This window comes from Manis javanica, chromosome 10 (genome assembly GCF_040802235.1).
Source record: "Manis javanica isolate MJ-LG chromosome 10, MJ_LKY, whole genome shotgun sequence".
Lineage (NCBI taxonomy): Eukaryota > Metazoa > Chordata > Mammalia > Pholidota > Manidae > Manis > Manis javanica.
In genome coordinates this window covers 78,504,234-78,525,983 of record NC_133165.1, presented here as the reverse complement: position 1 = coordinate 78,525,983, position 21,750 = coordinate 78,504,234, and the positions used below count along the sequence as shown (strand labels likewise).

The 21,750-nt window shown below is 41.3% G+C and overlaps 1 protein-coding gene across 2 annotated transcripts; it reads left to right on the top strand.

The window, feature by feature from the left end:
• Nucleotides 1-10,259: 10,259 nt before the first annotated feature.
• On the top strand, nt 10,260-21,512 carry ATP23 (ATP23 metallopeptidase and ATP synthase assembly factor homolog). Of its 2 annotated transcripts, XM_017644686.3 has the most exons (6): nt 10,261-10,616; nt 12,369-12,414; nt 13,081-13,162; nt 16,748-16,885; nt 18,574-18,657; nt 21,069-21,512. In XM_017644686.3, the coding sequence occupies exons 1-6, from the start codon at nt 10,430-10,432 to the stop codon at nt 21,270-21,272; spliced, it is 741 nt and encodes a 246-aa protein (XP_017500175.2). In that variant the 5' UTR covers nt 10,261-10,429; the 3' UTR covers nt 21,273-21,512. The 2 variants fall into 2 exon arrangements, with proteins under 2 accessions (XP_036848345.1, XP_017500175.2); XM_036992450.2 differs by lacking the exon at nt 16,748-16,885 and having other exon boundaries at nt 10,260-10,616.
• The last annotated feature ends 238 nt before the right edge of the window (nt 21,513-21,750 follow it).

Sequence of the window (21,750 nt, the reverse complement as noted above, 5' to 3'; positions counted from 1 at the left end):
TTGCCTATGTTTTTTTCTAAGATTTTTGTGGTTTCATGACTTACATTCAGGTCTTTGATCCATTTTGAATTTACTTTTGTGTATGGGGTTAGACAGTGATCCAGTTTCATTCTCTTACATGTAGCTGTCCAGTTTTGCCAGCACCATCTGTTGAAGAGACTGTCATTTCCCCATTGAATATCCATGGCTCCTTTATCATATATTAATTGGCCATATATGTTTGGGTTAATGTTTGGAGTCTCTATTCTGTTCCACTGGTCTGTGGCTCTCTTCTTGTGCCAGCACCAAATTGTCTTGATTACTGTATCTTTGTAGTAGAGCTTGAAGTTGGGGAGCGAGAAACCCCCAGTTTATTCTTCCTTCTCAGGATTGCTTTGGCTATTTGGGGTCTTTGGTGGTTCCATATGAATTTTTGAACTATTTGTTCCAGTTCATTGAAGAATGCTATTGGTAATTTGATAGGGATTGCATAGAATGTGTATATTGGTTTGGGCAGGATGGCCATTTTGAGGATATTAATTCTTCCTAGCCAAGAGCATGGGATGAGTTTCCATTTGTTAGTGTCCTCTTTAATTTCTCCTAAGAGTGTCTTGTAGTTTTCAGGGTATAGGTCTTTCACCTCCTTGGTTAGGTTTATTCCTACGTATTTTATTCTTTTTGATGCAATTGTGAATAGAATTGTTTTCCTGATTTCTCTTTCTATTAGTTCATTGTTAGTGTATAGGAAAGACACAGATTTCTGTGTGTTAATTTTGTATCCTGCAACTTTGCTGAATTCCGATATTAGTTCTAGTAGTTTTGGAGTGGAGTCTTTAGGGCTTTTTATGTACAATATCATGTCATCTGCAAATAGTGACAGTTCAACTTCTTCTTTACCAATCTGGATTCCTTGTATTTCTTTGTTTTGTCTAATTGCTGTGGCTAGGACCTCCAGTACTATGCTGAATAGCTGAATAACAGTGGGGAGAGTGGGCATCCCTGTCTTGTTCCCGATCTCAGAGGAAAAGCTTTTAGCCTCTCGCTGTTTGGTATGATGTTAGCTGTGGGTTTATCATATATGGCCTTTATTATGTTGAGGTACTTGCCCTCTATGCCCATTTTGTTGAGAGTTTTTATCATGAATGGATGTTGAATTTTGTCGAATGCTTTTTCAACATCTATAGAGATGATCATGTGGTTTTTGTCCTTCTTTTTGTTGATGTGGTGGATGATGTTGATGGATTTTCGAATGTTGTACCATCTTTGCATCCCTGGGATGAATCCCACTTGGTCATGGTGTATGATCCTTTTGATGTATTTTTGAATTCGGTTTGCTAGTATTTTGTTGAGTATTTTTGCATCTACATTCATCAGGGATATTGGTCTGAATTTTCTTTTTTGGTGGGGTCTTTGCCTGATTTTGGTATTAGGGTGATGTTGGCTTCATATAATGAGTTTGGGAGTATTCCCTCCTCTTCTATATTTGGAAAACTTTAAGGAGAATGGGTATTATGTCTTCTCTGTATGTCTGATAAAATTCTGAGATAAATCCATCTGGCCCAGGGGTTTTGTTTTTGGGTAGTTTTTTGATTACCACTTCAATTTCGTTGCTGGTAATTGGTCTGTTTAGATTTTGTGTTTCTTCCTTGATCAGTCTTGGAAGGTTGTATTTTTCTAGGAAGTTGTCCATTTCTCCTAGGTTTTCCAGCTTGTTAGCATAAAGGTTTTCATAGTATTCTCTAATAATTCTTTGTATTTCTGTGGGGTCCGTCGTGATTTTTCCTTTCTCATTTCTGATTCTGTTGATGTGTGTTGACTCTCTTTTTCTCTTAGTAAGTCTGGCTAGAGGCTTATCTATTTTGTTTATTTTCTCAAAGAACCAGCTCTTGGTTTCACTGATTTTTTCTCTTGTTTTATTCTTCTCAATTTTATTTATTTCTTCTCTGATCTTTATTATGTCCCTCCGTCTGCTGACCTTAGGCCTCATTTGTTCTTCTTTTTCCAATTTTGATAATTGTGACATTAGACTATTCATTTGGGATTGTTCTTCCTTCTTTAAATATGCCTGGATTGCTATATACTTTCCTCTTAAGACTGCTTTTGCTGCATCCCACAGAAGTTGGGGCTTTGTGTTGTTGTCGTTTGTTTCCATATATTGCTAGATCTCCATTTTAATTTGGTCGTTGATCCATTGATTATTTAGGAGCATGTTGTTAAGCCTCCATGTTTTTGTGAGGCTTTTTGCTTTCTTTGTACAATTTATTTCTAGTTTTATACCTTTGTGGTCTGAAAAGTTGGTTGGTAGGATTTTAATCTTTTTGAATTTACTGAGGCTCTTTTTGTGAGCTAGTATGTGGTCTATTCTGGAGAATGTTCCATGTGCACTTGAGAAGAATGTGTATCCTGTTGCTTTTGGATGTAGAGTTCTATAGATGTCTTTTAAGACCATCTGTTCTAGTGTGGTTGTTCAGTGCCTGTGTGTCCTTACTTATTTTCTGTCTGGTGGATCTTTCCTTTGTAGTGAGTGGTGTGTTAAAGTCTCCCAAAATGAATGCATTGCATTCTATTTCCTCCTTTAATTCTGTTAGTATTTGTTTCACATATATTGGTGCTCCTGTATTGGGTGCATATATGTTTATAATGGTTATATCCTCTTGTTAGACTGAGCCCTTTATCATTATGTAATGTCCTTCTTTATCTCTGTTACTTTCTTTGTTTTGAAGTCTATTTTGTCTGATACTAGTATTGCAACACCTGCTTTTTTCTCTCTGTTGTTTGCATGAAATATCTTTTTGCATCCCTTGACTTTTAATCTGTGCATGTCTTTGGGTTTGAGGTGAGTCTCTTGTAAGCAGCATATAGATGGGTCTTGCTTTTTTATCCATTCTATTACTCTGTGTCTTTTGATTGGTGCATTCAGTCCATTTACATTTAGGGTGATTATTGAAAGATATGTACTTATTACCATTGCAGGCTTTAGATTCGTGGTTACCAAAGGTTCAAGGTTAGCTTCTTTACTACCTTACCATCTAACTTAACTCACTTATTGAGCTATTATAAACACAGTCTGATGATTACTTCTCTCCCTTCTTATTCCTCCTCTTCCATTCTTCATATGTTGGGTGTTTTGTTCTGTGCTCTTTTTAGGAGTGTTCCCATCTAGAGCAGTTCCTCTAAGATACCCTGTAGAGGTGGTTTGTGGGAGGCAAATTCCCTCAAGTTTTGCTTGTCTGGGAACTGTTTAATCCCTCCTTCATAATGAAATGATAATCGTGCTGGATACAGTATCCTTGGTTCAAGGCCCTTCTGTTTCATTGCATTAAATATATCTTGCCATTCTCTTCTGGCCTGTAATGTTTCTGTCGAGAAGTCTGATGATAGCCTGATGGGTTTTCCTTTGTAGGTGACCTTTTTTCTCTCTCTGGCTGCCTTTAATACTCTGTCCTTGTCCTTGATCTTTGCCATTTTAATTATTATGTGTCTTGTTTGTTGTCCTCTTTGGTCCCCTCTCTTGGGAGTTCTGTGTGCTTCCATAGTCTGAGCAACTATTTCCTCCCCCAGTTTGGGGAAGTTCTCAGCAATTATTTCTTCAAGACACTTTCTAGCCCTTTTTCTCTCTATTCTTCTTCTGGTACCCCTATAATGTGGATATTGTTCCTTTTGGATTGGTCACACAGTTCTCTTAATATTGTTTCATTCCAGGAGATCCTTTTATCTCTCTTTCTCTGCATCAGCTTCTGTGTGTTCCTGTTCTCTGGTTTCTATTCCATCAATGGCCTCTTGCATCTTTTCCATTCTGCTTATAAATCCTTGCTAAGATTGTTTCATTTCTCTAATCTCTCTCCGGACGTCATCCCTTAGCTCTTGTATATTTCTCTGCAGCTCTGTCAGCATGTTTATGATTGTTATTTTGAATTCTTTTTCAGGGAGACGGGTTAGGTCTGTCTCTGAAGATCCTCTCTCAGGGGTTGTCTGAACTGTTTTAGACTGGACTAAATTTTTTTGCCTTTTCATGGTGATAGTGGTGGCTGTAGGCAGGTTGTGGGTGTGTCAGCTGGGAGAAGAAAGTCCTTTCCTGCTTGCTGGATGACTTGTCCTTCTCCGCTGCCTGTGTCAGTTACCTGCACTTGTGGAGCAGCCACCGGGTTAATCCCCTAAGCTGCTGTGGATGGGGTCTCCGTCAGAGCAGGGTGGAGCCCTGCATAGAGTGGCAGGCATGCCAGGTGTGCTCCTCCACAGTAGCAGCGCCCGTGCCAGACAGCTGTGTGTCAGCAGTGGCCTTTGGGTCTGGCCTGGGTGGCTGTGTGTCGGGGTGGGATTCCGGTCGGCTGCTGGGAGTGTGGCTGCTCCCTGTGCCACCACTGCAGGTGTGTGCAGGCCTCTTCCTTGCCCCTCTGGCGCTGCCACTGCTGGCATGCACAGGCCGCTCCCGGGCCGCTCGGTTGCCGCTGCTGCGGGCTTGCATGGACCTCTCCTGGGCTCCTCTGTCTCCACTGCCGTCGGCACATGCGGGCCCCTCCTGGGCTGCTCAGTTAGTTGCTGCCATGGTGGGCTTGCACGAGCCACTCCCGGTCCCCTCTGGTGCCCCCGGTGCACGTGGGCCGCTCCTGGTCCCCTCCGGCGTCGCTGCCTGTGGCACGCGCTGCCACTCTCCCGCTACTGGGCTGGTGTGTCGGGGTCTGCGCCAGTTGAGGGAACCACTGGCAGGCTGCTTAGTGCTGTGAGGGGCTTCAGAGCTGCGCTGCCACCCAGGGGTTTAGGGTACCTAAAGTTCCCCGGGGTTCCCAGCTGCTGGCTAAGTGTGCCGGGACGACTTCGTCCAGCTGTGGGGTCCCTGTCTCTTTAAGACTTGCAGAAAGCACTTGCTTTTCTTTTGTGTCAGGGGCGTCGGTTGCGGGGACCTGCCCATAGGTTTTGCTTTTCCATTTCTCTAATATCCAGCACCCCGTGCACCTTGTGTCTACGTTCCGGGTGTGGATTTCTAGAGCTGGTTGTTTAGCAGTCCTGCACTTTCCCTCCCTCCCCATTCTGACTCCTTTCTTCCTGCCAGGTTCTGGGGTTGGGGGGCATTTGGGTCCTGCCTGGCTGCAGCTTGTATCTCACCCCCTTCGTGTGATGTTGAGTTCTCACAGATGTAGATGTATCCTGGCTGTTGTACTGTATCCTATGGTGTCTCTTTTAGGAATAGTTGTATTTATTGTATTTTCATAAATATATGTTTTTGGGAGGAGATTTCCACTGAACTACTCATGTCGCCATCTTCCCGTGATCCCCACACTCAATCTTTTGTGAGAGAGGTGTGGCATCAGTAAATGCCTATATAAAATACATTTAAAAATAGTTCTTCAGCTTGTTAAAGCATCTTATTTCTTTTGAGCTCCTACTTTACAATGGGCCATCAGCTCCTTCAAAACCATCAGGAGAGCATTTCCCCAACTTCCTACCCAACTTACAAACTTACTTACATTTCTAAAAAGCAACATTTTGTCTTTACAAAAATACATTTATCATGTAGAATAAAAATAAGCAAAAAGAATGCTAAAAAACAAAAAACACCATGTGATAAGAACATACATGCTGCAGCTTTCATAACCCCCTTTTCTCTCAGTGTATTTTACATATATTTTACCATTAAATAGTCTTCTACATCATTATTTTTAATGGTTCAAAGTATCACACTAATTGTGTATCAGGGTAGTCAATCAGACTGCACTTCCACATTCCCTTCCTAGAAAACCTGAGGGTGCTCTTACTCAAAGTGAGTTCACTTCTATTATCTGCAACCATGTTATCCATGTTAAGAAGTATGGGTGTAATATATTTAACCTATCTTTTGTTGGTGGACAAGCAGAAATGAACTCCATCCAGCTTAATATATATGTGCAGTTTTATTTCCTTTTGAGAACTTCTTAAAAGTATACTTGCTTAGTCAAAGTATACACATATTAAAGATTTTGATGCATAATTTTAAAATGCCAAGGGGAAGGGTAAGAAGTACGAGTTTCTATTCCCACCTGCAACAACTGTTTCACTGATACCTCACCCAAGAGATATATTATTTTCTTTTTAATCTTTGCCAATTTAATATGCATTTAAAGTGCCATTTTATATTTATTACTAAGGTGGCTAAACATTTTATTTGCCATTATATATGTAAATACCTCTATATTATATAAATATATATCTTTGATATTTTTGTTGCTCTTTTGTCAGTTTTTAAGTTTCTAAATTATTAACATCCGTAACATTCTCTTGCCCAGTTCTGCCTATCTAAGCTAACTTTTGTATCTAGTCTTTGGATCTCATCTCCTCCTATTTCTTGGCAATATCATTAACCTCTGACTACCAGCTTTTCTCTTGTCTCAAAAACATCACTCTCTTCTTAAAGAAAAACCCTAAACTTTCTTCTTTTACTTGACTTTTTTCTCTGGCTACTAACCTTTTTCTTTTCTTTTACAGCCAAACTTGTCGAAAGAATTGTCTTCACATGCTGTGTCTACTTCATCTCTCTTCAACTCACTACAAACAAATTTATATTAAGATCGTCAATGCCTTCTTTGTTGCTAAGATTTTAGGAACAGAATTATATCTCATATGTACACGCATATATGTAAAAAAAAACAGGATACAAAATGGATTTCCCCAAATGAACTCAACTGTGTAAAGAATATTTATGCAGAGAAAAAAATTGGTAGGTAATACGTGAAAAATTTAAGTTACTCCTGGGTAATGGGTGATTAGTGAATTTTATTCTTTCTTGTTAAAAATGCCCTCAATCTAAAAAAGACTAATTTACTTTGACATTTGAACACATTGCAATGTAAATTAGAAATTCCCATCTTACATTTTATGAAAGGTGGCAGAAAACTAGAAAGTGGTAGTGAGGAACCACTGGTTCACACTTCATTTCACTACAAGGTTCAAAGAGTGAGAAGACTGACCCATATAGCCCCAGGGCAGACGTGCCGCCTCTGGGCACGACTGGATAAGCCCCTAACAGGCTAATCTCTTAAATGGGCCTTCATGCCCACGTAGCTCATTTCAAATAACCTCTGAGTATCTCAGCATCTACCGCTAATGGCTCCAAACCCCGGATAACCGGCAAAACCTCCAGTTTCCCAGGTAACAACCAGCGACAACCAGCTCTTACGTAACTATTCCCAGAACGCTCCGCGTCTTCTTCCATTCACTTCCGGGTTCAGAGGGCCTGACTCCTCCCTAAAGTAGAAGCCTGCCAGTCTCCTGGGTATTCCTTGAGGTGTGAGGTTACGGCGAAGTGTGCGTGTTCCCCTGGATGGCGGTGGGCAGTGTTTGGTTCTTTCCCAACGTTCGAGATGACTGGAAAGCTAAGGAAAAGTTATAATCTCGCTGTATTTTTGTTGGCCCTTGATAAATGGATTAGATGTTAGTTATTAAGATGAAAGACGGAAGGAACTTTACCATTATATACAACTTCATCTGTTAGTGTATTGTAAATAACTTTTACTTATTGTGAAAAAAAAAAACATTTTTGCTTTAGATAATGAAGGCAAGCACAACACAAAAACCCTACCTCATTCATCCAGAAACAACCACAGTGAACACTTAGGAGCAGACTCCAGACGCTTTCAATGAATATAACAAAATTTCAAAATGTAATCATTCTGTATGTGCTGTTTTGTAACTTAAAAACCTTTTATGAACATATTTCTAAAAGACACTTCAATAACATGGCTGCATGTATTCCGTTGTATCTCTTGTTGGAGACTGAAACAGTTTCTATCCTTTTTGCTCTTAATTAGTGCTGCAATGGAGAAATGAAAATCCTTACAGCTAAATCTTTGTCCACGCTTTGTGATTATTTTTCTTTAACAGTAGTCATTTGTATTTGCACTTCCCTCTCTCTCCCCTAATGCCTTCCCATCCCATCCCTGTATCTTTGTATTGTAAATAGATGAAGCTTACACATGGTATCCAAAGCCTACTTAAAAAATTTTAAAGTTTAGTTTTCTGATTATGAAGGTAATACATGCTTTTCGTAGAACATTAACAACATTCAGAAGAATGTAATAAAAATATTTTAATACCTAGACAACTACTGATCATATTTTGACATAACGTTTTTCTAGTTCTGTTGCCTTCAGCAATGAATATTGAAAAAAAGTTTGCTAATTTAGTAGGGGAAAATTACTGTTTTCAATGTACATTTTTTTGATTATTCATGTAGCTGAATAATATTTCAGATAGTACTTCATGTTTACAGGCTGTGGTCCATTTCAGGCCCTGTCTTCTCTATCTGGTCTTCCCTGAATATTCCAGACTAATTACTTTTAACTTGTAATGGTCTAGTTTTCCATAGGTGTATTTTAGTTCCTAATTAGATTGAAAGCTGGTTGTGAAGCCCTGATAAATTATTCAATATTACTGAGAAAAATTATTCAACATTTGAGATTATAACATATATCCTTGACTAAACAGATCTACTATAAATTACTATTACTAGTTCTCAATCAATACAAGTTCTGTAGAACACTTTAACTTATTTAATTCCCTTTTCTTTGCTGCTATGTTGTCATTTATTTTACTTCTATATGTTATTTTTTGAAAACTTTTTCTTTTTTGACACCCCTCCACACCCACATGCACAAATCCTTACACATCTGACCTCACCCCTGCCTCTGGCATCCACCACCAATGTTTTCTGTATCCATGAACTTTTTTTGATTCCACATATAAGTGAGGTCCTATGGCATTTGTCTTTTTCTGCCTGATTTATTTCACTTAGCATAATGCCCTCCAGGACCATCCATGTTATCACAAATGGCAAGATTTCATTCTTTTTCTTAATGGCTGAATAATAGTCCATTATATATACCACACTTTCTTTATCCATTCGTCCACCAATAGACACTTAAATTGCTTCCATATTTTGACTATTGTAAATAACGCGGCAATGAACATGTGCTTCCCTTTTCTTCACATCTTTGCGAATACTTATTTCTTTTTGATAATAGCCATTCTAACAGGTGTAAAGTGGTATCTCTTTGTGATTTTGATTTGCAACCAATTTAGACATTTATTGAGCACTTATGACACATAAAGCCCTGTTCCTAATCCTCAAGGTTCCTTGAACCTATATTATTCAGATACCTTTCTTACATAAACTATATGCTTTTCTTCAACCTCAGCAATACTCTGTTATTCTGATTCCTCAATCTCTGCCATCATGCTTGGCCCATCATAGTATGGGTCGGGTGATGAACAAATATGTGAACACTTAGCTAGGTGTTGAATAAATATGTGAACTGAACTGCGTGATTTAATGGGAAAAGAAAAACAAAACACAAACTAGCTAAAACCTGGCAGGCTGAGAAATGTGATGAAAGTGATAACAGACACAAAATACTTTGTACAATGGGAGATAGGAAAGATTTTCATTAAGGGGTCTGGGAATGCCCTGCGGAGTAGGTAGATTTGATCGGGACTTGGATCATGAAGATTGAGGAAAGGAACTTGAAGATGAAAGTATGAGTTTAGTCTTCTGATTATGAAGGTAACACATGTAGAAGTACATGTTTTGCAGGTAGAAGTACATGTTTTGTTAGCGGAAAGTTATTTGGGGTGGCAAGAGAGTACGGTGGGCTAATGGGCTCAGAAGAGGCAGAAAAATAGTAGATGAGTCCTACATTTTGAGGATTTTGTTGTGACTGGGCATTATAATTGTAGCTGTCAAACGTTTCTGAAAAGCACTGCTTTCAATCTGGCTTGAGGCAGCAGGAGAGAGGTGGGCTAATTGGCTCGCTGGTGGATAACGCAGAAGTGGGAGGATGGGCCTTGCAGAGAGAGATGGGACTTAGTGGCCAGTACTGGCCAGGGAGTGAAGAAAGACTGTCCAAAAGGAGGCGGGCTGCGGAACAGCGCTTACAGGACGCGGCTAACGACGCCCGGGGGCAGCAGCATGGGCCACTACGGACCAGGAGCGGCGGGTGAAAGCGGTCAGCAGACCAGCTCCTCCAGCCTGCAAGATACCCAGCGCCCTCGCCCCGCCCCGCGTCCCACCTTCCGCCCTTCGCCCTGCCCCACGCTTATAGCTCCACCTGCGCCCCTCGCCCGGTACCGCCCCACGTCCCTTGCCCCGCCCAGTCCGCTCCGCCCTTCTCCCAGCTCTCCCGTCCTCTAGCCCCCACCCCTCGCCCCGCCCTCTCCCTGCCCTGAGCCATTGTCCCGCCCCGCCCCACGAACCAAGCCACGCCCTCGCCGCCCGTCCCGCCCCACGAGCTAAGTCCCGCCCACCGTCCCGCCCCTCAGGCCCAGTGTTCTCCGTCGCACTGATGTGACTGTCTCGCTGCAGGGCCTGCGCTCGGCCGGGTGGAGGGGGACCTGGGTGGCCGGACTGGCGGGAGAGCGTTACCCTTCCTGGGGCTTAACCCTGGCCGCCCGAGGGGGAAGCAGCCGCGAGTACGCGGGCGGCATGGCGGGCGCTCGGGACGAGCGCGGGCCAGGCCCCGAGGCGGGACAGCAGCTGCCGCAGCCACAAGTCGCGTGCCAGGTCTTCCCCGAGCGGCTGGCTCAGGGGAGGTCCCAGCAAGGCTTCCTCTCCAGCTTATTCACCGACAACCGGAAGTGCCAGCGCATGCTCCTGGAGACCCTGGAGACCAGTAGGAAGCCGTGCCACGAGGCCGGGGGTCGGCAGGGTGGTGTCTGAGAGCGACGGGGAGGAGAGGGTCTGGGCCCCCCTCGGCCAGGGGCCCCGAGTTCTGCCCCAGGTGCGGCGTGGGCCGGCTTCAGGCACCGCTGAGCAGCGTCTGGGCAGATTCATCGTTAAGGGCCTGGAGTCGGGGGTCTGGGTCTAAGTTTTCCTATCAGAGGTGGCACTGAGGCCCCTTTTAGCACTACTCTTGGTTCTGCAATGAAGGAGAGGAGTCAGGCTAGGAGTTTGCGCTTTGCTGTCACACTCAATGGTTTAGCAGGTCCTCTGATACCCTTTGTAAATTGTGCAGCAATACTGGGGAATTTAGGGTCCTGGTGAAGCGCAGTTTTAAAGAGTTGCGTTAATTAAAGCATAGCTATTGCTGGCAGTGCAAAAACAGTTTCGCAAACTATCATTCGTTGGAAGGAGTTTTCTACCTTCATACATAGATGGGCTGAAGAATGTAGAAACCCTGAAATGGAATGCCAAATCGTGCATTTTCCTGGGGAGATAGTGCATAGCTTCGTTACACTGTCAGAGACCCATCAACAAGGTTAAGAACTACATTCTCTCTAGTCCCAGAGATGTTGCACTAGAGATTTCTAGAGATTTCTTAACTATGTTGACATAGACTTCCTAAATTTCTTCAGACACATTTAGAAAATCAAAGTCCCATACTTGTCCCAAAGCAAGGTTAGCATTTCATAGCCAGCCAATCACGGTTCAAAAGTCAACCACCCAAAGTTCTCCAACCTCTCTGAGATTACCTGCGTGTACGGAATCAAAGGAGATGGGAGATGGAAGGGATGTAGAGGGAATGATGAGGTTGTGTTTACTTTGCAAGTATGTCCTGAATGCCTTCTGGGTTCTGGTGTGGGGAGACACAAAGATGAGTCAGGACCCCTGCTTTAAGATGTTTAAAAGTGGAGCACAGTGGAAAGAACATTGGCTACGAGTTAGACACAGATTCAAATTCTGTTCCTTCTCCTTGCAAGAGTGATTTAATTCTCTGATCTCTTCTGTCCTTATCTACAAAGTAAAAGGGAGGAAGAGGGATGAAACACCTCTTTTAGAGTTTTAAGGAATAGATTTTATGAATTTAAGGTGCTGGCACATCAGGAACTGAACAAAGGGGAGCTGTTCCTACAGCAAAGAGGCAAATGGTGGAGGAGGTGTTGAGGTAGAACATGAGGGGGATGTGGTACTGAACATGACCCCTCTGGGAATGAACAGGCATCAGCCTTCCCAGGGGCAGGCTGCTTGGAGAACTTGCTGTGGTACAAAAGCATCAGCCTGTAATGTGGTACATAGAATGGGACACTGTGTTACCACTGGGTCTGACCAGGTCAGCCAACATTACTTTCCCCTCATTTGGAGGCTGTGCTGTGTGGATGTGACCCCAAATTCCCGTGGTCTTTTGGTATGTGCTTTAATACAATGTGTGTGATCATTTAATTAAAAATGACCTTTAGAAGCATATTTGATGTCATCTAAGATGTTTGGTAGTACCTGTCTCAGTGTACTCAGCATCAGTGTTTCATTAAAGACTTGCTTTTATGTTAATTTAAGCTTGTCTTTCTGTATCCATTTTTACTAATTTTAAGATAGTATTCATTAAGATTTGTGAGTTACTTTTTAATATTGTATACTGCTATTTGGGTAATTTAATTGGTGCTATTTTTACCAATTAGCATACATTATAAAATCAATATCTTTTTAGATCCGTATGTCAAACTTTTACTTGATGCCATGAAGCACTCGGGTTGGTAAGTATATCTTTTTGAAGGCTGCTCTGAAAACAAAAAATTAAATAAACTGAACTACTTAAGATTTTTCTCTTCGGGCTGCAGCACCTTTTCCGAATGGCAGGTGGTGGTGGTTGGCTGTATTCTTTCTGGGCAGGCCTTACTGTCTTGGGACATCTGCCCTAATTCTCAATCTCTGGCTCTCTCACTTATCTTGTGTATTTAGTAAAGACTATACTCCAAATCTTTCTTGTAAGTGATTACCAAACCTGGCTCTTCCACTATGGTAGCCTCAGTATTGTCCCTAGTGGAGAAGAAATCTTAGCTTGTTGTGTAGGAGCCGTCCAGGTGTTTTTAGGGCCTTAGAGGAAGTGATTTCTGAGGTACACTTAACATTTTAGCCCAAGAGCAGGATTCCCAACATCCAATTTGGTGTTGATCTGTTGACCAAGTACTTTATATGGAGTCATGTTATGGAATTTGAACTAGGATAGATTTTGCAGAGACAATTTCCTTATTTCATGGAGGAGAAAGCTGAGTCCCGAAGGTGGTAGGTTGCTCTCCCAGGGTGGGGATATAGGAGTTAAGATTTAGGATACTGTCCCCTGATTCCTTGCCCAAGACTATTTCCCCTGTATCACAAACTGCTTTTGGACATTGTCTCTTTAACCCATTCTTACCCTTTAGCGCTGTTAACAAACAAAGACACTTTTCTTGTGAAAACTGTGATGGAAATGTCAGCGGAGGTTTTGATGCTTCAACATCTCAGGTAGGCATTTTTGCCAGTTGTCAACTTTCCTCCACTTCTCTCCTGCCCTTTGCTGAGCACCTTCCACATGCTGTGGAGAATTCAAAAACTGAATTAGTCATGGTCCCTACTCCAAAGGAGCTTCCACTCTCACAGGGGAGGCAGGACATGAACACAGAATGATAAAAGTTGAGGCCGGTTAAACTATTTTATGTGGGTGTGGCTACCACAACGGGACAGGGATGTGGTTGACTGGACTACGCCAACAGATTCAGCTAGAGGCTGTGAGGCCTCTTCAGGGGCAAGGAAGACAAAGGCACTGTTCCCACAGCAGGGGTAGCATGAGCATAGGTGGTGTGTTGGGAAAACACAAGTGTATTTGGGGAATGGACTTGTCTGGTTTAGCTGGAGGGCAGGAATGTATGGGGAGTGAGGGGTAATGGTATTGGAAAGAAAGCTAAGCTATGTGGTGGGAGGCTTTGAGTGCTGAGCCAGAGCTTCACCTTTACATGGTGAGAAGTGATGCCTTTGAAAAATTTTTGATTAGGGGAGTGAGTTTTCTTATCTGTAAAATATGGGTAATGACTGTATCTGTCTTATAGAACAGTTATGAGAAATAAATGAGCTAGCACTTATAAAGTGCGTATCATAGTAAGCATTCAATAAATGTTAGTTTTAAGTCATTGGAAGGTTTTGGCTGTGTCTTGGACTGTGGTAGATGGATTATGTCATTTGAGGAGGGTAGATGTAGATGTTGTAGAGGTACTTCCGTCTTGAATATTTCATTATATTTCATTACATTTAATTGTTCTTGCTGGGGAGTTTTACCCATATTTCATTACATTTAATTGTTCTTGCTGGCGAGTTTTCTCTATTTTGGTTATTGATAGCTCTTTCACAGTATTCATGGGAAAAAGCAGTATAGCACAGAAGTGAGGGATCTGGGTTTTAAAGTCAGGTAGACTTGAGTTCAAATCCTAGTTCCCCTGCTTAAGAGCTGTGGGACATGGACAAGTTATTTACCTCATTCTCAGTTTCCTCATTTGTAAGTTGATAATCACAACACCTACAGCTCCCAAAATGGGTCATGCTAAGTTCATCCTCCCTTGGGGTCAAACAGAGTAAGTATTTTGTACCTTGGTATCATTTCTCAGCAGTGTTGAACCCAGTTGGGAACTCTCCCTTTTTGTTTTTTTGACTAAAATGTGTGTTGTTAAGTATCTCATTCAGACAGAAGAGTAAAAAACCTTTATGTACACTTTCAGTCAAAATAATAAAATGAGTACCTGTGTAATTGCCACCCGGATTGGAGAAATAGAACACTGCCAGGGGTTCAGATGCCTGTGTGGCCCTCCTGGGCCACATTTCCTCTTCCTTTGTTATTGGGACTTGAGAGGTCATCATTCCCTGCTTTTCTCAGTAGTTTCAGCATCTACATATACAGTCCAACAATGTGTTATGTAGTTGCCTGCCTTTTAAGTTTTATACATGGAATACCTAAAGTTATATGTAATACTTTATAGTTTAGTGAAATCATACAGTCTTCCTTAACAATTCTTTTGTTCAACATGGTGAGATTCTCCCATGTTACTAAGTATGCCTCTGGCTTATGTAGTTTCACTGTTGTATAATATTCCATTGTATGTCTATACTGCAGCTTACTTTATCTAATATTGGCTGTTTCTAACTTTGTTACTCTGAAAAACACTGCTCTGTGTATTTTTCATCTTTTCTCCTGGTGCACATGTGTGAAAGTCACTCCAAGGTATATGCCCAGGAGGCAAGTTGCTGGGTAACAGAGGGTGCGTACTCTTGACCTTAGCACTTTCTTCCCATGGTTTCCAGTATACGACTCTTTGCTGGCTCACCTTCCTCTACCAGCCCTTGAATGTTGAAGTCCCTTAGTCCTTGGTGTTAAGATCCCCTCTTTTCTTACTCTGTACTCTGCCAAGGGGGTCTCATTTATTTCCCTAGGTCAGAGCTCTCTTTTGAACTCTACATCTGTATATTCAGGTCACCACTTAACACCTACACTTGGATGTTTTAAAGGTACTTTAGACCTGACATTTCCAAATCCAAATTGATGATTTATACCATCCCCCATTCCCACCAACCTGGTCTTTCAGTTTTGCATGTCTCTGAATGGTACCACTATCCATTCTATTACCCAAGCCAGGAATTACAGGTCATTCGTGGTACCTCTGATAACCTTTCCATATTCTATCCATCACCAAATTTTGTCCAGTTTGCCTCCTAAATATATTTTTCAGTTCCCACCTTCCTAGCCAGGTACCATTGTCTCTTCCTTGAATATTTCATTAGCCTTCAGCTGTCTCTTTGCATCCAGTTGTGGTCATTTCCTGCTTATTTTTCTAACTATAGTCAAAAGGATTAAAAACAAAACAAGAGCACCCTCCTGTTTCACTGCTTGCTTTCAGTGACTTGCCCATTGTTCTCAGGATAGAGTGATTTGGCCCCTGCTGACCTCACCAGCCCTCCGCCTTCCACCTCCAACTCTGTGCTTCAGCAATACAGGCCTGCATTGAGCTGTTCAAACCTTCAATCCTCCCTAGCCTTTGCAGATGTGATTGGTCCTCTGCCTGGAATGCGCCTTTCCCTTCTCAAATTTAACTCTTATTCATCCATCAGAGCCTACTTTAAACATTCCTTCTGCAGAGAAACCTTTCCTAACCCTCTGGACCAGGTCTGGCATTCTCATTGTATGTACTCATGACAATCTGGGATTTCCTTCATGACAGCTGTCATGGCATGTATTTAAACATTTTGGTAAATGTTTGAATAATTTCTTTCTCCATTAGTAGATTATAAATCTACTAATAGGTCTCAATAAATATTAGTTGAATAAATGAATGTATATAAAATATGTGGTATATATCCTGGTGGCTGGCACACAGTAAGTACACAATAAATGGGTAACTATTATAATTAGGATGCCTCATGTCTTCATTATTCTCATAGGGTCCTGTTTAGTGGGCTGTTGGCTTTTGCACTTCTTTCTGAAGGTCTTTCTGAGGATTTTTCCTGACAATTCTAGTAGAATGAGACAGTGGTAGTTATTCATTGTTGATTCATTGCTCATTCAGAAACTTGAAAAGATGCATTTTACATATATTCTCATTTAATTCTCACAATTCTATGAGGTAGGTACTTGAATGAATCTCCTTTTTATAGTTAAGGGAACTGAGGCACAGAGAGGTTAAGAAACTTGCCCAAGGTCACCAAGTTAGTGAAGAGTGGGGCTGGAGTTGAACTCTGTCTGCATCATTCCAAAGCCACTCTCTTAATAGAATGCTGTAGGGTCCAAGATAAACTGGTGCGGTCCTCCCAGTGAGACCAGTATGTGAATAAACGTCCTGGATCTAAGTGCTGCTGTCGCCCAGAGAGGTGAGCAGAGGTGCCCCTGGGAAGGCTTCCCGGAGCCTGTCTAACCCAGACCAGCCCTGCTGTGGGGGATGTGGGCTGAAGGAGAGAGGAGGTAGAAGCATTCCTAGCCAGGTGAGCTGCTTCAGGTCAGAGAGAAGATGGATTTGGGACATGAGAGTAATTTTAGGAATAACTGGACATCTCGGGTTTGGTGCCCCCTAGATTGTTTTGTGCCAGAATAACATCCGCAGCCAGGCGCACATGAACAGAGTGGCCACCCACGAGCTCATTCACGCCTTCGATCACTGTCGTGCTCATGTCAGCTGGTTCACCAATGTCAGGCATTTGGCCTGCTCAGAGGTGAGTTCCATCATAGAAGATTCTTCTTCCTACCCAGAACACTCTGAGTTTGAACATTGATGTATACCTTATTTAAGTCTGTTCCTTTTCTTACTGTCATAGTTCCACACTTGTCTTGCATTCCCATTTTTAACTATTGAACATAATTTTTGAATTTTTTGGATTGTTTAAATGTAACTTTCAAATCCTAATAGAAGTGATGACTATAAGTATAATAATAAGCTACTTTTTCTACAGAATAAACTATATGACATAATAATAGTTGACATTTCCTGAGGGCAGTGTGCTAAACACTGCCCTGTCTGTGGATTCTTATTTAGTATTCACAATGGCCCATTGATGAAGGTACTGTCTCCTCTGTTTTATATGTGTGGAAAGTGAGGCATTTGTTCAGATTTCAGAGTTAGTAAGTGGCAGAGGCTTCTTAACTGTTTTTCTGTGCTACTTTCCATAGGTAAAAACTCCTTGCTTGCCCTAGAGTAAAACATTTAGTCTCAAAAGTGTATCATAAAAAGTATTTATTTTTAAGTACTTTGGATTGTCTTAGAGGCACACACAGACACACACACACACACACACACATGTATTTCATACTTGCATTTCATTAATTGAAGAGTGTGCAGTGTGCTGAGAAGTTAAAAAAAACAATATAAATTCCAAGTTTATATTTTATATTTTATAACAGGTTATTTTCTCTTTCCCTTGAAATTAGTAAATAGCCCCACTGCATCTAATTATAACTCATATTATTTGGAGAGTAGACTGAAACCTGAGTTTTTAAATAGGTCTCTTTCTTGGGTGTTATGAGAATTAATGCCTATTAGCTTCTTAAAGTGTGTTAAGCACCTTGAGCTACTCAGAGGAATGAGGCTACGTTATCTAGAAATAACAAGAAGTGAGCCATTCTCTTTGCAATGAATTGGCAAAAATATGGCTAGGTTGGCTGTAGAATCTATGTGGGTATTTCTAAGATGTTTTTATCTATTAAGGCTCTTTTTTACCCTAAAAATATAGTAAATTAGAAAATATATCCTACCTTCAGGCTGTGATGCTCATAGCATGGCCATTTTGGATTGGTCTTGATTCTGTTGAAGTTTTCATAGGACAGTTGCAGCTCTGGAGGAAGGCACGAATTTACATGGGATTAAGGGAAGGTCCAAGATAGTTTCAGTGGTTTGGGCAATGGATGGGAGGCTCATATGCTCAAAATGTCTCAGATACTGGTGTATTCAATTTTAAGCTCATATTGAAACTCAGTTTGTGGATCTTTGAAGAATCCTTTCTTGAAGTCCTTTTGATAATCTCTGGAACCATTTGTGTCTTATAGAGGGTGAGGACTTTTAACTCTGAAGCCCAACTCTCTAACTTTTTGTTCCAAAAGAAATTAGTTTTGTCAGTAAGTTTACAGTGAAATTTTGAAAATTCCCTTTGATGGATGACTAAATAACCCCTCTTCTACCCAGTGTATTTTGCATTGTCTGGCATTGCTCACAGTGTCTTTTTCTTAACTGGAGAACTATTTAAGTCAATGGAGTATAAAACATACTTCAAAAAAGTCTTATAGATACTCTGTTTGCAGAAAAACATGCTACTTTTATATTCTTTTACAATTTTAAAACATTGGTTGATAGCCAGGTGGAGAGCATGAGCACTTACTTTCTTTTGTTTGCCTTCTGTCTTTGTGGTAGGTTCGAGCTGCCAACCTCAGTGGAGACTGCTCACTTGTAAATGAAATATTCAGGTTGCATTTTGGATTAAAACAACACCATCAGGTAAAAACTAACATATGATATCACTTACCCTCAGGAGTACTATGAGTGGAAATGATGAATAAGACAGGACGAGTTTTGAAATGTGAAATGGCTACTCCTATGAAGGGAATACAAACAGTATGCCATTTAAACCAAACAGATGCGATTTAGTTCTACTTTATAATTATGGGCGAGCTGTGTGACTATGTGAAAGGTTTTAATAGTAAAAGGACTATGACCTCGCCCTTGGGATCCCATGGATGGTGGTGGTAGAGAGGGAGGGAAGTGATATCACAGCCTGTCTGCTTTTATCCTGGCAGTGCTGGACTTATATTTTGAAATTACCACAGTCTGTTTGAGGCAAGAAGGTAATGTCTTCAGAACAGAGACTGTGCTGCAACACAGCTCATGGCGGTGTACTCGTGTGCCTTAGGGCTGCAAGACCCTGAGAGGGAGAGTATAAACAGGACAAGATGAAAACAAGAACAGGAAGCAAAAAAGGGGATGCCATAAGCAAGGTCATCCTGTTAGAAAGCTTTAGGATCCCCAGTAGATGGATGTGGGGAGAGGAGTTTAGAACTGATGGACTGATAGTGAATGTGAGCCATTCTGCCCACAGCAGCCAATGGCCTCCATGTCTGCGCTTAGTAGAAAGGCTGGTCAAAGATTTTCTATGGGAAGAGTTTGTGAGGTGCATGGGCATTGGGCCGGCAGTTTCCACCCGATGGAAAAAGGATAGGCTGGGAACAACAACGGGACTGCCCTTGGTTCTTAGAGAAGAGAGTGTCTTAACTCTGGGGAGGGAGGTGGAGAGTCTCTGAACTACTAAGAAATTGTGGACCTAGTGAGTGGGAGCGTGAAGGCAGCTCTGCTGCCTGGGAAGAGTGACTCCTTGGGTAGGGTGGTTTTTCTGTCTGCCTGCGTCAAGTTGGCGAAGTGACAGGTCACTGCCTTGTCTTGTGTCACATATCTTCTCTGCCCTTGAATTCCTGCTTAGCTGGTGAGGTCAGCTTTGACTGCCTTTGCACGGGCCGTGTGTTCTGGCGCTCAGTGGAAAGGGTGGGAGTAGGGTGCACACTAGCACACCCCAGAGGAGAGGCTGACGCTGTAAGTCATGTGACCTGGGGCCCAGTGTCTTTGAAAGAGAACTTGCTCCTCTTTTTGCTGTGGGTACCAGCAGCAGAAAACAGGCGGAACCAGCATTAAGATGGAAAATGTGGAGTTAGGGAGCCCGGTTGAGGGAGAAGAGTCTTAGAGAATGAAGTCCCAGCTTTTGTGCAGCAAGTGCCTAAGAAATACAAACGCAAACATTAATTGCAGTAACTGTAAAATTGTGCACTTTCAACAGAAATTTATTACATCTGAAAAGCAGATCTGAACTGTGATCTGTGTGTCTCCCAACCCTGTGGTTCTGGGAGACAAATTTTTACTGGGCTTTTCTTCCCTGGAGAGGAGAACTTTCCCCTCCCTGGCAATGGCTGTTGTGGTTTCATGTGAGCTTCTTCCTCTCCTGCCACATCCTTTGTGCTGAGAGTTTATTTTCAAGGTCAGTGTTTGGTATATTTTAGGTTGAGAGCTGTGGTTTATACTCCAGTATTAGTGAGCATCTCCAGTTTGGGCATGCTGACCAGGCTGAAATAAAATGGGGAACACGCAGTGAAAGTCAGTGATTGGCAGGATTGGCATCAGAGCCAGGGTTTGGTAATTCTTCAGGAAGAGGTTAAATGCCATTCTTTTGAGGTTGAGTTTGGGCCTTTAGAGAAATAAATGGATTTAAAGCTCTCTAAGAACTGGGATGGCAGGACTGTATGTTTATTAAAATATTTAGAATACTGAGAAATTCTTGTCTGTTGCTATGTAACATTAGGTAAATTATTTTCTTAGGTAGAGAACTTTAACACCCATTCAAAGAACAGTCAGGAAAGAAAAGTCAGAATTTTTTGTTCCTGGAAAAATTAAGACACCATCAAATTTATGTGTATGTATGTGTTTCCTGTGGCCTCTAGGGGAGTGTGCGCCTCTTAAAAGTTATCTAGTACTGATCAACTGAAAAGTTAGGGAAGAGAGGCACAGAAGAAATAACTCTATTTCAAATTTATTATTCAACCAGAACCTTACTTATAGACTTTTTAATGATTTTGCAAATTGGGAGCTATTGTTTGCCAAACACTCCCTAGAACTTGAGGGAATGACATCTGCTTATAGTATTGGTAAAGATGAGAAAATGATTGAGGTCCTGTACTTAAAAGACTGTAGATTGAGCTAAACAGTGCTCCATAATTTAAGAGTAATATTTCTTTGAAATGATAGAAATTAATAAACTGATATAAAAGGGAATTAATTTTGATTGTGGTTCAGAAATTACAAAAAGTGTTATTTCATGGTTAAATTTTTGTATAAAATTAAAGCCACCTACTTTCCTTCCTCCTTAGACTTGTGTGCGAGACAGAGCCATTCTTTCTATCCTGGCTGTTAGGAATATCAGCAAAGAAGTAGCTCAGAAGGCTGTTGATGAAGTTTTTGAATCTTGTTTCAATGACCATGAACCTTTTGGAAGGATCCCACATAATAAGACTTATGCAAGATACGCTCATAGAGACTTTCAAAATCGTGATCGGTATTACTCAAATATATAAGACAATGATATTTTATATTATAGAGCTTCACTTATCATGAAGGGAATATGGTTCTTAAGTGGACAAATGTATAAAATATAAATGACCAATTAAATACAGATGAAACACAGAAGATGCTGAATCTGGCATATGATCAGGAAAAGTGTAAAAAAAGAAACTGCCTTAAACTCCAAGGCAAAATTTGTAACTTTATAGGTAACTTTGGTAAATAAGGGAAATAAACTACATTTTTGTATTTTCTCTGTTGTCCTTCTTTTTGTGTTATTTTTGTTTTTTGTTTTAATTACATGTGGTTATTTTAAAATTTGTTTATAAAACTTGTGAAATGTGCCCTTGCATGATGGTAGGTGACCACTGTTGGTATTTACATTAAATGTAAAGAAAAATGTACTGATTCATTATAGGGCATTTATTGACATGTTATTATCAAAACATGCAAAGAATGAAAGTTGGAAAAATTCATTCAATGATCAATGCC

What these genes read in the sequence shown, in the direction of transcription:
- ATP23 (XM_017644686.3), top strand. Translation starts at nt 10,430, where the DNA reads ATGGCGGGCGCTCGGGACGAGCGCGGGCCAGGCCCCGAGGCGGGACAG. An exon ending in TTGATGCTTCAACATCTCAG is followed by an intron (nt 13,163 to 16,747) that starts GTAGGCATTTTT and finishes GGTGCCCCCTAG; the next exon opens with ATTGTTTTGTGCCAGAATAA. An exon ending in GATTAAAACAACACCATCAG is followed by an intron (nt 18,658 to 21,068) that starts GTAAAAACTAAC and finishes CTTCCTCCTTAG; the next exon opens with ACTTGTGTGCGAGACAGAGC.